General features: G+C 37.1%; 2 protein-coding genes across 5 annotated transcripts; both read right to left on the reverse strand.

Moving 5' to 3' along the window:
- Positions 1–706: 706 nt before the first annotated feature.
- LOC115436028 (zinc finger protein 675-like) lies at positions 707–6,244 on the reverse strand. Of its 2 annotated transcripts, none has more exons than XM_030158722.1 (4): positions 6,011–6,244; positions 5,190–5,715; positions 3,331–4,286; positions 707–2,334 (listed from the first exon to the last, which is right to left on the reverse strand). In XM_030158722.1, exons 2-4 carry the CDS (start codon positions 5,704–5,706, stop codon positions 1,495–1,497), a joined length of 2,313 nt encoding a protein of 770 aa, XP_030014582.1. In that variant the 5' UTR covers positions 5,707–5,715; positions 6,011–6,244; the 3' UTR covers positions 707–1,494. The 2 variants fall into 2 exon arrangements, with proteins under 2 accessions (XP_030014582.1, XP_030014581.1); XM_030158721.1 differs by having other exon boundaries at positions 5,875–6,243.
- Positions 6,245–10,735: 4,491 nt separating this feature from the next.
- Positions 10,736–14,590, reverse strand: znf576.2 (zinc finger protein 576, tandem duplicate 2). 3 transcript variants are annotated; one of them, XM_030158657.1, is made up of 5 exons: positions 14,515–14,590; positions 13,622–13,800; positions 13,413–13,528; positions 12,708–12,851; positions 10,736–12,526 (listed from the first exon to the last, which is right to left on the reverse strand). In XM_030158657.1, exons 2-5 carry the CDS (start codon positions 13,764–13,766, stop codon positions 11,693–11,695), a joined length of 1,239 nt encoding a protein of 412 aa, XP_030014517.1. In that variant the 5' UTR covers positions 13,767–13,800; positions 14,515–14,590; the 3' UTR covers positions 10,736–11,692. The 3 variants fall into 3 exon arrangements, with proteins under 3 accessions (XP_030014517.1, XP_030014519.1, XP_030014518.1); XM_030158659.1 differs by having other exon boundaries at positions 13,622–13,795; positions 14,515–14,582; XM_030158658.1 differs by having other exon boundaries at positions 14,510–14,562.
- Between the last annotated feature and the right edge of the window lie 1,080 nt (positions 14,591–15,670).

Consider the following 15,670-nt stretch of genomic DNA (forward strand, 5'->3'; position numbering starts at 1 on the left):
GGTTTGGGTCATGTGACGGGAATTGTAGTTTTTGTTTTTTTTTCTTTTTAAGTATTAAAATTTCCCAACGAAAATTGAACCAAACACTAATATTAAATAACATTGCATTGTAAATTGTTACATTTAATTGCTTATGTTTATGACAACAGATTTTGTATCTATGTAAATGTATGAGAAATCACTATAACACTTAATTACAAATGTAGTCACTTCATAGCCAGAGTTATGCAATAGAATTATTCACTTTCCTATGTTCAAAATATATTTAGAAATTATACAGTAATAATACACAGGATCTAATTAATTTGTATATTTTGTTTATCAAGTTAATGTCTAGAATACATGTCTTGGTGACAGCAAAATGTTTGATAGATCAACTTCATATTTGCCAAGGATTTAAAGAAATAGACTTTAGATTTTAGAAAGGAGCTTTCAAAAACAACACTTCAGGTCCTGCTTCACATACACACCTGTTGTATGCATATAAAGGGGAGCTTTGAAACATCCTTTTCCAAGACACAAGACATCAAGGTTGTTGTTGTATGGTCCATGTAGCATCTGAACAACCTTGCCCACACAAAACTCTGCAGTAACTTTTTTTTCTTATGTTTGTGTGGACAAGTGCATATATTTTGGTAAAACACGACCCCACCCCCCCCCCCCCCCAAAAAAAAAAAAAAAAAAAAAAGAGACAGCATTCAAGATATAAATTGATCTTCTGTTAAGAATGAATGTTTAATGAGTGATAGAAAACCTTGTATACCTGCAGAATTCAGCATATATACATCAGAGTGACTCAATGTCATATTGTTCATTTGTACAGTTTTTTGCATCCAATAAATACTAAGCATAGTAGTAAAGTCCAAGTACCTAAAGACAAAAATGCACATAAGGAAAATCCAGTGTTTTAATTAAACTTAAAGACTTACAAAGTTTAATTTCCACATACAAAAATCAGGACATACAGATACAGTAATCGAGACTGTTTTAATTCTTTAAGAATTCCTGCACAATATTGCATAGCATTCACAATTACTACAGTACCACTTTCCTATGGTGGCCCAAGCTTTATCCAAAATATAAAATTTACACAAACAGCAGAGCTTGGAATGTTCAGTTTATGTCAAAGAAGAAATTATTGTCGACTCCAAAGTCACATAACCAACTGCTAGAAAAGCTTCATTCATTAAGTCTGTTCATACCAGTGAAAAAAGGATATCTTATAACTGTAGCTTTTGGAATAGAAAAGAAAAAAAAAAGATTTGTCATACAAGGGTTGTACTGACACAACAGAAACTCTATAGGCTTTAATATACTGTATATCATCACCTGACTGTAAAACACCCCGTTCAGTTTTGCTTCATACATTTACAGATTAGGCAAAACAGGAGGGGAGACTTTTCAGCATTTAAACGTTTCCAGTAGATGCTGTGAGCAGAGTGTGTCTTACCCCTTCTCCCCAAAACACAAACTGAAAATGTGTAATACATGTTATTAGTCCGTATCAGGACAGGTAGGGTGTGAAACGTCAACCTCCATCTTTATTTCTTTGTCAGGCTTCCGGTTAGTCAGCTGACAGGATGTAGACGGTTGCAAATCTGAACTGGGAGACTGAGGCTCTTTCTTGATCTCTTTTATTAATCCATGGGATGCACCAACACCATGAGAAGAAAGATCCTTAAGAGTCACAAAATGTTTTGCTTTAGTATTGCTTTTTATGTTTTGTCTTTCAGTCTCTCCTGAGACTTCATTTTCTTCTGGCTCACATTTAATGTTACGAAGGATAGCATCGTTAACAGCGGACTCTGATGAGGTACACTTCTTAGACAGATCCAGAGGTTCTTCGCTTTCTACATCCTGTTTAATTCCAGCTACCAAATCCATAGGGGCATTCAGCAGTGCCCCACCAAGGTGTCCATGACTGGAAACAGGAGAAGGCTGGGCCTGTAGCGTCTGAGTGACTGCAGTTGGGATTGCCAGGCCATTGGTTTGAGTTGAACAGACGGGGAGAAACAAGACAAGCTTGATACCAGGAGGTGGCTGCTTGTCAAGGGTTAGCTTCCATGATCTATCTGATGAGCTGTTAACAGCAGACACACCTCCTGTCACCTGATCTGGACTCCAGGAATCCTGAGCTGGTGCAGTGGGGTAGTTTACAACAGCAGATGTAGTGACTGCATTTGCCTGATTTGATGTGTTCGTTTGGGTGGTGTTACGCATAGACACATCCGTTTTCTTTGCATGCTGTTTTGCATCAGATGAGGAGCTCTTTTTCACGCCAGATGATGAGGTCTTTTTTGTGTCAGATGAGGAACTCTTAGAGGCCTGACGTTTCTTAGGAGAGAAAGTAAACATCCAGGTCAACCAATGAATTATACAAAATATATGTATCATGTTACTTATATCAATATCTGCATTTATTTACTTATATTCTGGATTCCAAATAACAATAAATAATCCAAACTAACACTTGAGGATTATTTATTGTGAGGCTGTATGAGGAGTTCTTGGAGAAGCAAACAGGAGAACCAGCACCAAAGCTAAGCAACACAGCACTGTAGACAGAGCCAGTCATTTACAGTGAATGGTAAACTTAGAACACATTCACTTCTTTTCCTCACCATCAATCAGCCTTTTTTTGCCGTTTGTGTGTGACAAACAGTGACTAGATAAACACTGGAGTTGTTGGTCCACCATCCAGCTGTCTTGGTTGGTTAGTTTGCTTGGTATTTTGAATTTGAGCTAATATCTAAAAACACAAAAGTCACAATAATGCCAACAAACTAACCAGTCAAGGTTAAGCTTCCATTTTCTGCAAGGTACAGTTACTGTTTTTGTGCCAGCAAAAGTGCATTCAGCTACCCATCATAAAAGGCTGTCTAATGAAAAGGAAAAGCAGTTAAAATATGTTTTGTCATATCTTCGGTCCACAACAATAGATTGCATCACTTCCTTATTGGTATTCCAATCAAAATGGGGTCAAATTGGGCTAAAGCAATCCTCTATCTAATGTACATAACACAGAAACTAAAGATGAGCACCCCATACAAACCAACTTTGAAAAATTCCAAACACACCTTTTATGTATAAAATGAACAAATTAAAGTGGAAATACTTCATGATCGTATTTTAGACATTACAGTATATTGTCTCACCAACATTCAAAGTCACAGGCATATTTTCATTTCTTTGCGAAGTCATTTTCATATAAGGTTGTTTCAGTCAACTATTTCGTTAATCATGCTGAAGTAAAACCAAAAGCTGCCTGAAAGGTAGAAAATGTTGAGGAAATTGATTCATTAAAGAGATAAAACTCCACTGCACACTCACCACAGGCTGGGGTGTTTTCCCACAGGTCTTCAGGTGGCTGTCATAGTTCTGTTGGTGAGGGAAGCCCAGTCCACATATCTGACAGAGGCAGGGTGACTGCCCAGCATGGCCACCCATGTGGGACATCAACAACAAGGCAGAACGGAATCCTTTTCCACATTCAGCACATTTCAATACCCTCTGGTGAGCCCCGGCATGTTGCTTCAGCTCTTCAGGAGTCTCAAATCCTTGTCCACACTCCAAACATCGAATCTCATCTCCTTTTGGCTCCTGATTGCCCCAACAGCCAGTGTCTTTTTTGTGCTGCTGAAAGTCCTCCTGACTGAGAAATTCCCTCAGACATGCCACACAGTGGATGCGCTCAGGCTTACACTTGTGTTGACGGTACAGCTTTGCCAAACGGAAGTGGCACCGACAGCGTATGCAAGTGTAAGGCAACAAACCTAGATGAGAGAAGCTGTGTTTTAGAAGAGCATTCTTCTTGGTAAAGGTCTTCGGACAGTCAGTGCATTTAAAACTGCTGTGGCATCTGGTTCCACTCCGGTGCCGTCTGAGGGCTTTCTGAGTGGTGAAAGTGCGGCCACATTTTTCACATACAATACTCATCATACATTTGTGTAATTCTACATGATGTTCACATGCCTTCAGGGTAGTAAACACACGCTTGCACAGGTCACATTCATAAAACTTATCTTCAAAGTGATTTCTTGTCAGGTGGAATTTCAGACTTTTCTGCGATGTGAAAACCTTCAAACAGATGCGACATGACAGCAGTTCCACTTTGGCCTTGGCATGCGTGCGTAGATGGACACGGTAGTTGTATATCTGACAGAAGCGCTTCCCACATTCAGCACAGCAGTATGGACGCGCTCCTGTGTGAAGGTTCATGTGGTCCTGTAGCTTGAATTTGGAGGAAAGTACAAGGTCACAGATGCTACAGGGGTGTTCTCCAGTCTCTGCAGAAAACAAAATGGGAAACGAACAAGAAATGTTGATGGGTTTAAGATAAGAAGTAATGAAGGAAAGGAGGTGCACAGGTGAGATCTGTTGTCTTGGTATTTCTTCCCAAATACAAATACAGTTGATAAGCAAATGTAGTTAAGATGACATTTTAACTGTCAATTTTCATACGATAGCATGTCGTGTATATGGCCCTGTATATGGCCCTGTAGTATATTTACTGCAGTTAGTGACATATCACCCATCTGAACAGTGTGATTTCACCATTTTGAGAAATAATTCTCTCAAAATGAACCTCCACTGTCGAGAAAAAAAATTGAGGTCTGCAGGACTGAACAATAAATGATATGAATCATACAAACCTAATGTAGATGTTATTTAATTACCAATTAGCTCCGTGCATTCTTGGTTTTGATCATTACAACAAACATTACAATTAAAAAATTAAACCATAGACTGAGCTTTGTAGCAAATAAGAGTAATTCATTATGTTAGCATTTCAGGAAGGCTGTTAACAAAGCTACATAACACATAAGAATTTCAAAGTTAATGCAGATTTGAACAATTTTAATTTACAAACTTCTTAAAGACTATTACAAATGTGATTTAAGTCCTTTATTCAAATCCTTGTGATGCTTCTGATGTGAATAAAGCCTAAAACTGGGTGACAATAGGTGTTTTCTAGTGTTTCTTTTTAACAGTCATCTTATGATTCCAATGCCTTTAGACCAACACTTCCTAATGTTAGTATTTTCTTGCTCAGTGCAATGGACTCAACAGCATTCAAGTAAATATCAAATACAAAACAGTACATTAGACTCTTAGACAAGGCCTAAAATTCATATCATGTGAATTTGGACTTTTGATGGATCTGTAGAAACCCTGTAAATACATCATACCACTGTTTTGCTCTTCCTCTTCCTCCTCTTCATCATCAATCTCCTCTTCATCATACACCTCTGACACTTCACTGTCCCCTGAGTCATCATCTTCATCTTGCTGCTCCTCCATTGAAATATCCGGTGCTGTGTCTGAACCATTTTTTTCACCATCCTCTTCTTGATCATTTCCTAGCAGTGTGGACTCACTTACTGTAGGCTCTGACAGTGCAGGGGACACACTGCCTCTATCAGCTTCTGTGTGCCCCAAGTCATGACCAGGATCTAATACCCCGGACACAGGTGATACAGCCTTTAAGGTTGGTTGACTTTTTGCTTCCTTTCCAGCAGCTGACTGCCGGCTTCTCAGGACTCGTTTTTGTTGTGTTGTTTTGGACAGTGAAGTGGAGGAGTGACTTGAGAGTGAATCATCATCAGATAATGTGGTGTGACAAGTTGACTCTGCCTCCTGTGGCTGCAGTATGTCCGGGAAACCTAACTCTGTCAGCTGGATATCAATGGTATACTCCATGGACATGGCTGCAAGCTACAGAGGAAGTAGAAAACACAACAAGAGGAGCAGGTTCAATCACTATTTCAATATATTTGCGTTCGCGGCGATGTGGAATTCTAACAAGGAAATGAAGTACACATGACAAAGTGGTAAATAAAACAGCCATTTCTACAAGTGTAGCTACTTCCTTACCTGTGAAATGAACAGGCTACATCTGGGACATCTTCTTTTTCTTGTTTATTTTAATGTTGGTAGATTTTCAACAACGGGTTTCCTTCGTAAATTCATTTACGACACACCTTACTGCACTATTGTTCACCTCGCTCACCTGGTAGGAGGAACTGGTGATGAAACGTGTCCTGTGAACAACTACCTGCTTTAACAAAAAAACCCAAAAAACGTCTATGTTAGCGTCTTATCACAGAACAAATGAGTAAAAACACCAGTACGAAAAACAAAAGATTAATCCGCACGATGTGGGGGAAAAGGGCGTTTCAATTAGCCGACTAGCTTGTCCCAAACTCATTTGCCCCGATGATAAAAAGGCAGTTGGAAAAAAGAAAACAAAAGCAGCACCACAACCAGAAGAAATCCGCCCGGATACGACAGCGCCCCTAGCGGTTAGGAGTGGTATTACATATAAGGCTTTGGTATACAGCTCTGGAAAAAAGTGAGACCACTGCAATTTCCTCTGAAATCATGATGTTTGCATGTACAGGGTGGGGAAGCAAAATTTACAATGAACATTTAGTTGTTTTTTCTCAGCAGGCACTACATCAATTGTTTTGAAACCAAACATATATTGATTTCATAATCATACCTAACACTATTATCCATACCTTTTCAGAAACTTTTGCCCATATGAGTAATCAGGAAAGCAAATGTCAAAGAGTGTGTGATTTGCTGAATGCACTCGTCACACCAAAGGAGATTTCAAAAATAGTTGGAGTGTCCATAAAGACTGTTTATAAAGTAAAGAAGAGAATGACTATGAGCAAAACTATTACGAGAAAGTCTGGAAGATACTATTAAAGAAGAATGGGAGAAGTTGTCACCCGAATATTTGAGGAACACTTGCGCAAGTTTCAGGAAGCGTGTGAAGACAGTTACTGAGAAAGAAGGAGGACACAGAGAATAAAAACATTTTCTATTATGTAAATTTTCTTGTGGCAAATAAATTCTCATGACTTTCAATAAACTAATTGGTCATACACTGTCTTTCAATCCCTGCCTCAAAATATTGTAAATTATGCTTCCCCACCCTGTATATATGACAGCCGTTCCATTCTTGTGTCTGTTGAATTCCACCACAAGTACACCTTATTCTACTTAACCCTTTCATGCATGAATTATGAGAACCACAATCAAGATTTTTTTTTTCCAGAGTGTTTTTATTCCTATTTAGGCATGAAAAAAACAATGAACAATTGAATTTTTTTAATGAATCTTTTCTTCATGGAGTTACAAAAATGTCCACTCAGCTGGACACCATGCATTACATTTGTGAAGCAAAGACACATATAATTAAAATCCATCATCATAAAGTGATATACTGTGTGAACACTATGAAATAAAAACATTTTTAGTGCAGCTAATTTGATGTTTTCTCATATTTTATCATACTCTAATACTAGTTTTTACTCATTTCATGGAGATAATACATAAAAACAACCATTTTGTTTAAGAAAATTAGCTTTTGATTTACACTCAAACATGTTAGTGCAGACCAGGTTTATCAAGAACAGCAAAGTTAAAGTATGGTATGAATGTCAGTGTAGATGATGCATGAGTGTCCGCTGTGTTGGTTGATGTCCTCTTGAGATCCAGTAAAGTGAAAATCTTTTGCTTTTTTACATTAAACAGTCATCTTGATTGGAAACTGCAAAATACAAGTTTTTTCAGATACATTTAAAAAATTATTTTCATTTATTTATTTTTTAATGGAATGTCCTTTGCAATGAGCAGCATTTTTTTTTTTTTTTTATTAAAACTGTCAAACTTTAGTCCCCTACAGAGGGCAAAAATGCATTGCTGGGTCTCAGGAGGACATGGAATTAAAACAAGTAAACCCATGAACATACAAGAGAACAGCTGGAGAATATCTGTCCACTATAGTGACCACTATTCATGAAAGGGTTAATAAATGCCTGATCCATGTATTATTTATTTAATATTCCTCTCCTAGCACTTTCAGACATTCCATTTTAAATATATTTATAAGGTTTTCCCAGGATTATCACAGATTTTCCCAGGATCATCTCTGCACCTGCTGCTGTGGTCCTGCCTCTCTCCTGCCTTCATCGTCATCACTCACTTATCCTCAACTGCATCCAAGTGTCTCCCCCTACAGGAGCTGCATGAAGTCATCCAAGAGCAATGGTGGAGAGAAAAGACACATGAAAGCTGTCACTGAAAATCAGGGTTATTCCACCAAATATTGAGTTCTGAACTTTTCCCAAGTTACAACAGTATTGTCGTAGCTTGGTTGTTCATGTGTTGTTTAGAAATGTATGAACTGGTATTCTTTGCATTATTTGAGGTCTGAAAACACTGCATCTTTTTGTAATTTTGACCATTTGTCATGCTCTGCAAATACATGCTCTACTGTAGATAACAATATATTTTAACATTTGGAATTTGGTAGAAATGTTGTCGGTAGTTTAGAGAATAAAACAAAAATGTTCATTTAACTCAAAAACATACCTATACATAGCAGAATCAAAGAAACTGATAATTTTGCAGTGGTCTCTAATTGTTTTCCTAGGCTGTGATTTTATGAACAAAACTTTTTTTTTGTTTTTTTCAAATATTTATTCCACAGAAGAGTAGCAGGGTTCTGAATTAAAAAATAAATAACATCAGCAATATTAAATTGATTACAAGAATGTCTACATTACTAATTGTGATGTATTTCACAGATATAAAATGGAATATAGATAAAATGTGGACATTATATCAAAAAATCGGGACTGGTGATGAATATTATAATTTCAGATAAAAAATGGGAGTTAACATGCACAGAGGGAAACAGACTAGAAACTGGTCTATTTGGAGAGGACAAGAGTGGAAAGTTATGAGATTTTTTTTGACATATTAAAATTTGGTATTGTGTCAGATTAGTGCTGGAGGGCCTGTGGTCTGATGGGTGTCCAGAATGATTTAAGTATTGTCAAGACCTCCCAAATGATATCAGAAAGTGTCTAGACACACAAGTGCCACAACTACTACTACTACTACTGCTTCTACTACTAAGATAAATGCTGAGGTGGTGAGGTCTTCTACAATTTGCACCTGATATCATACAGTATATGAATTTATAAAACAGATTTATGGCATTAACTGTTAAAAAAATGCATTTGGAACTTGTTTTTTGGCCTTGTCTCTTGTGCAGATTCTTCAGGTTTTCTGAATCTTTTGATCATAATATGCAGATGATGAGATATACACTCTTCCCAATTTTATGTTGTGGAACATTATTCTGAAATTGTTTCACTATTTGCAGTTTTTTGGATATATGTTGAATCTCTGCCTCTCTAAGACGCTTGTTTCATACACAGCCCTATCACTGCCCTGTTGCCAATCTATTTAGTTGTAGTGTTCCTCCAGCTGTATATTTTAGGTACCACTTACTTTTACTTACTTTAGATCACTAACCAACTTTCATATTTATATATAGATTTCTTTCTTAAGATATCCTCACTTGTATTGTACTTTAGACTTTATGTTTTATATTTTTTCATTGTGTTTTATTGTGTTCATAGTTCTACATATATAGTGTACAGTTTGATTTTTGCCCTTTGCTATGTTTTATCCTTTTTCTATGCTACCCTCTGTATTACTGCTTATTGCGGCTGTGACAAACCAAATGTCTCTGACTGGGGATCAGTAAAGTTTTATTTTATCTTGTTCATCTTATGTTTTCCAGACTTATGCTAGCCCTGTCCCAACTACATGAAGACATGACGCTGCCATCGAAATGGCCTTGTTTTTCTTAATGGTATGTTTTCTCAGTTCCAAAATTTGATATGTTTTTCACGTTTTTCATGTTCTGTTGATAATAAAATATGCATTTATGAGATTTGCAAATCACTGCATTCTGTTTTTATTTATATTTTAAACAAAGTCCCAACTTTTGGGGAATTTGGGTTGTAATTCCTGTATTTTCTGGATGTTCTAAGCTGGTGGATGAAAACCGATATATATATATATATATATATATATATATATATATATATATATATATATATATATATATATATTTATTTATTTATTTATTTTTTTTCTTTTTTTCCATTTAATTTTTCAGTTTTTGCTCCCTTCTCCATCATTTGAATATTTCTCAGCATGCTCTTCATTTGCATGTTCTGCTGGTAATATATGTTTACTTCCGTAATGTTTCAAATGTGGCCTTTCACTTGTAGTAGAGATATTCATAGTATTGTATTAGTACTATTCGAGTAAAGTATTTGAATATTTCATCCATCACTGGTTCCTGCTTATGAAGAAAAACAAAACCCCAATCAGCAAAATACAGCCTACTGAAAACATAAAAATTACAAATATTAACTACTGTTACCAAATTAAACTGATTATTGGCATTTTTAAATTTACTTGTTCCAGTCAGTAAGAGGTTTTTAGTGTTTCAACCATTTAATAACTAATTATATGTTCAATGAGCTGGTGTTTATCTTACATGTAGTACAGTGGTTGCATTTATTCAGTGAAGTGAAATATTTCCTACTGAACTGTTCAGAAAAAAATAGAAGCAGTAAGTGAAACATAGCATGTATCTTATGAAAACACATCTTAATTTAACTATACTTTTACTTCTAAAATGTAGCTTCTAAAGTGATTTCTTACTGTTTTATTAAGTCCTTAGAAAAACCCAAAAAAGATTTCAACTGTTTTTAACAATACAAAAATAACTATTAAAAGCTATGTATCACTGTACCAATATTCAACTTTATGCCATCATATAAATACATATAAATGAGTTTCCCTGTAAGTTTCTGAAGTAGACTGAATTAAAAACAACACACAAAATACATGTAAGTCAGCTGTCTCCCTTGTGAAAGTATGTTTTATTACATTTTTGCAGTGTCCAGACACATTTCAGTGGGGAGAGAAACAATCCAATCAGTGAATAACACTTGATATACATAGTTCTTTATGAGACTCCAAGGCATTAAAGAGCCTTTGAAGAAATGTCAAAGATATGAACTATATTTCTAATAGGTGAAAAAATAAAGAAATAAATTTTACAGTAAGAGAAAAAAAAATCATGATTATAGTGGAACATTTCTGCCCACATGCCAAACACTCCACATTGAATCTGGAGAACTCAGCCAAAACAATGTTTAAGCAGAAAATAATGATGTATTTTAAAATTCTTCCTCAATGAGAATTAATTTAGAAAGGAAAATAATCAAAATATTAATTGTAAAAAATACACAATATGAACCAGAAGCTGTACATGACACATTTGACAAACTGTCTACACATTCCAACATAGTATCTCTAATAGGAGTCTAATTTTCTTTAATATAATTACCCAATCTGTTTCTGAAAATCAAGAACAAAAAAAAAAAAAAAAGGAACAAAATACCACAAAATGAATTTAACAACTCAAGCCAAGAAAGAAGTCACACCACTCTCATTTCACTTAAAAAAAGAAACAAATCATTAAAAAAGTTAATCAAAACACTTTGTTTTTACAAATAAACTATTTTTGAGACAAAGGGTGTAATAGATGGGTTCAACATTTGGTTAGTCGATCTAGGAGATGTATCCGTTCGTCCAAATTTCAAGAGCTCAAAACCAAACTCAACAATTTTGTGATATTAATAATCACAACTTAATTCATAACTTGTTAAAATGTCATTCTCAAAATCTTCCCAAGCTCATCTAAATCATTTGTAGCTTCCGATCTCCAATGTTAAAAGGAAAAAGGACAATTCCTGACTAAAATCTTCAATAACCATTCACTCTCTGGCACATTCCCATGTCTCAATTATCTCTTTGTAGTTGGGTTTTCCTCTTCCGAGTGGCTTTTCTGGTGAGCCTTCAAGGTGCGCTCACGGCCAAAGCTCTTCCCGCAGGTTGAGCAGGCAAAGCGGCCGACGGCGTGAGCCCGTGACATGTGGGCGTCCAGCTGCTCAGGACGGGCAAAACTCTCTTCACATTCTTCACAGGGATGAGCTTTCCGTGGGGTGTGTTTCTCCTTTTTGTGAGCACGGAGCTGGACCAAGCCGGGGAATGTAAGGTCACATTCCGGACAGGGGTGCTGACGAGGTGGGGCAGGATCTGCTTTAGGTTTCTTCTCCTTTGGGGCTTGAATATCATCTGCTGGGGTCTTGTCCTCTGTTTCTGATTTCGATGCTGTTTTAGGTGGACGGCCTCGCTTTGCACCGCCTGCTTTTCCTTTTTCCTCTGCTGTTGCTGCCGGCTCTGACTCCGAGGTCCCACCAGCCTTTTCTGGTTCCTCAGGAGCTTCTGTCTCGTCCTTCTTTTTCCGCTTTCCCTTCTTCTCAGCGGCTGATGCATCTTCAGTTTTGATAGGCCGCCCTCGCTTCTTGGCAGATGCAGCACTGCCATTGCACTGCTGACCTTCGGGGTACTTCTCCTGGTGTGCTACCAACTCAGGCTCTGTTTCAAAGCCCTGACCACATTTCTTACAGCGATGAGTTTTCGTTGGGTCTTCTGGTGTCTCTGCAGTCTCTACTTCTGGACGAGGATGTTGGGTCAGGCGATGAGCACGCAGCAGCCCAGCACTTCGGAAAATTTCATTGCAGTCTTTACATACCAACTGCCTCTCTGGACACACCTGTCTTCTATGAGATGTGAGCTGAGAAAACAAGAAATGAAAAGTTGATCAGAAACACGAAGATCAACTGTGCTTAAAATCTGAACATACACACAACTTAAATAAGACAAGTAGAAACAACTTCAGACATTTCATTACTTGACCTAAAGATCATTCACACATTAATTAGTGACAATATTGCATATGTTTCTATGGTACTCACCTCAGAAAATGTTTTAAAGCTCTCTTTGCAGTGAACACATTTAAAAGGCTTGTCATCTTTGCTGTGTGTTGGCTGGTGCTGTGTCAGTTCCTCAGATGACAAAAATGTGCGGTCGCACACATAGCATGTGAACAGTGTGTTTCCCTGTGAGGACGTCAAGAAACTTGAGCTCAAAATTGCACAATTCACATCTAACAAATAATTACAAGATAATACTGTGAGTTACAATCTACACATCACCTAAAAAATTAAATTTTAGACTAATTTTGCTTACTAACAACAAACAATCTGCATGCTGTGTAGAGGCAGATGGGACATTTACAGAGAGTGGACAAAGTATTTAAAGTAAATGATGAGGAATGCCTGAAACTTAATTCTTTTAGTACACTAAAACCATACTAACTTAGAGGAAGACAGAAAAATAAGTGCCATATAAATAAATATAACTTGAGGTCACAACGTTTGGAGATCTGATGTTAATGATAGAGCATATAATGTGTAAATAAAGATTTCTCCAAGTTTCAGTGAGTTAAACTATAGAGTTTTAGAAACATCTTTGGGATGATTTGGAATAAAAATAAGACTGATTTCACATCCCATTGCACTGGGGTTAGTGATGCAGCTGTCTTCTCACAAGCAATACAGACAATAAACTTTAAGACCTGTCAAAATTAGACAACTTATATCCAATATTGGTAGGAATACCTGCTGAAGCTGTTGCTTATATTCTTCTCGATGACTCTTTTTCATGTGTCTCTCCTTGGCTTTGGCACTGCAGAAAGTGATAAAGCACTGGAAACACTGCAGATTTTCATGCTGGTCTGAGAGAACATGGGGATAGAGAAATCATTTACTATGTTTATGTAGTTGTATTCAGCAAACTAAGCTCAAGCTGTAACGATGACAGGACTTACATGATTGCACAGCGGGTGCAGGAGGCCCATTCATGCTGATGGGTTTGTATGGTTCCGCTGGTTTTTCAGGGGGGACCTCTGGAGGTGGATCCGGCAGACCCCGTCCCATCACAATCTCCTCTATATTCAAAATCTCCGAGTCCATGTTATGATCTCAATAGGCACTCAAAATTACTGTCCTGGGTCCAAATGAGAACAAACGCATAACAAGAACGGAAAAATATCAAAAGTTAAATCCCACGTGAAAATAACTTGTTTGTTAACAGCGGTAACATTACACTGTTATGATCACTATCCTCACATTAGTAGTCCTGGTCAACAGATGGCGACATACAAGACATTTACTATCATAAGAAGGCTACGGCTACCGTAACGCATAGATATCTGGCTATTTTATTGTTTCCAAACTACAAGACATTAAACCAATAACCTAGTTTCCCTACGGGAATCGTTGAAGTTTCAGCCAACGTAGGCTAACATTACTCCCCAAGGCCGTTAGCAATAAGCTAACTAGCTTCATGAACGATTGCCTCCAACCTTCAGTGAGCTTTTAAATTTGCTTTTTGGTGGGTCTAACATGTAAACTCGGGTTGTGTGCAACCCGTTACCAATTTAGATTCATACATGTGCAGTCAGTTAACCTTATTCACTACATATAATGCTAGTGAGCGGGCTACCGCCAGCTAGCCTGCAAGAGGTTAGCTAGTTAGCGCTAACAACAGTGACTGCCATTCAAAGAGGAACGAAGACTCTGCATGCTTTTTCACACACCAAGTTTCAAGGCATTATAAGAACTTTAAGTGCATCTCCTGAAAATTAATTGGGTGCATATAAATCTATTCCTAACATAAAATATGATCACAGCATGTAAAACTGACAGACATTTACGTTACCTCTAACCGCTCTTTGAAGGTAGTTTGACTGAGAGTTGACTCTACAGAAATACAACGAATAGATCGGACACTTCCTGTATACGGCCGTTAGTACAACTAAGATGGCTGCCGGGCAGCTACAGTACTATGTATGTTATTGTTGGGACTGAGAACAGTTTAAGTTACGAACTAACATTAAATCAGTCGATAAAAATTGCTGCAAACGCAGAGAAATAGAATACATCACATTTTGTGCAGAAAATAGCGTATAATGAAAATGTAGCAAACAAATAAGTGTTTGTGTAAATTGCATCTTAATCGCAGGCACATTTGAAAATGTTCATTTACTTGATGGTGTTTTCGTAATTAAATAACACCTAAGAGCTGCTCCCGTTACAGCTAGGCGTTAATTTAAATGAATCTTTTCTATGTCATCTGATTCTATGGTCAATTTTTGGTCATGTGACCCAACTCAACTTGCAGAGCTCTTACTTACATGTGTTGTTGCACTTGCCCCTCTCACCCAGCTCTCACGCAGGTCTGTGCTCCTCCCATTCATTTACCTGTCTCACCAACAGACCAAAGAAGGTAAGTGAAAATAGGTAAGGTAGGTAATAGGCTCATCATTCCTAACTACCAATCCACTGGATTATTATTATTTTTTTTAATAATGGAGAATTTTCCAGAAAAAGTCCGACTGCAAACATTTTGTCGCATCACAACAAAAATGTGTTAAATGTTGTATAGTTTAATAACATTTACCTACTACAGTTTTAGGAGTCTCTTCCATAACAAAGCCATGATGCTGCAATACAGTATGCAGTTTAGGATTGTCTTGCTGAAATATGCATACATGAAATAATATATGAAAGATGCCACAGTAAGGGATGGGGGGGGTGGGGAGATTTTAAAAGCAACTTTTAAAATTTTTGTAAGACATTTTATATTTAGATAATGATAGGTCTCCAGATATTCACACTGATGCAAATCATATCTACACTACTGTCATATAGTCACTACTGTTGAAAAAACCTCTTTCATAGCCATGGCTGAAGACAGATATTTCTCCATAGTTATTCATAAAACTGAGTAGTATAGAATTTGGGGTAGACAGCTTCCTTTTCATAATTATAATACTAATGTGTCTTGGTTAATTCTGCCAGTGTTAACAGTACAT

This window comes from Sphaeramia orbicularis, chromosome 16, assembly GCF_902148855.1.
Source record: "Sphaeramia orbicularis chromosome 16, fSphaOr1.1, whole genome shotgun sequence".
Classification (NCBI taxonomy): domain Eukaryota; kingdom Metazoa; phylum Chordata; class Actinopteri; order Kurtiformes; family Apogonidae; genus Sphaeramia; species Sphaeramia orbicularis.

Bases quoted from the DNA above. Each gene is read 5' to 3' on its own strand.
- LOC115436028 (XM_030158722.1), bottom strand. From the start codon at position 5,706: ATGTCCATGGAGTATACCATTGATATCCAGCTGACAGAGTTAGGTTTC. The intron at 4,287-5,189 runs GTATGATGTATT...TGTTTTCTGCAG, and splicing joins AGAGGAAGAGCAAAACAGTG to AGACTGGAGAACACCCCTGT. The intron at 2,335-3,330 runs GTGAGTGTGCAG...TTCTCTCCTAAG, and splicing joins GGAAAACACCCCAGCCTGTG to AAACGTCAGGCCTCTAAGAG.
- znf576.2 (XM_030158657.1), bottom strand. From the start codon at position 13,766: ATGGACTCGGAGATTTTGAATATAGAGGAGATTGTGATGGGACGGGGT. The intron at 13,529-13,621 runs GTAAGTCCTGTC...ATGTTCTCTCAG, and splicing joins TGCACCCGCTGTGCAATCAT to ACCAGCATGAAAATCTGCAG. The intron at 12,527-12,707 runs GTGAGTACCATA...TTGTTTTCTCAG, and splicing joins GCTTTAAAACATTTTCTGAG to CTCACATCTCATAGAAGACA.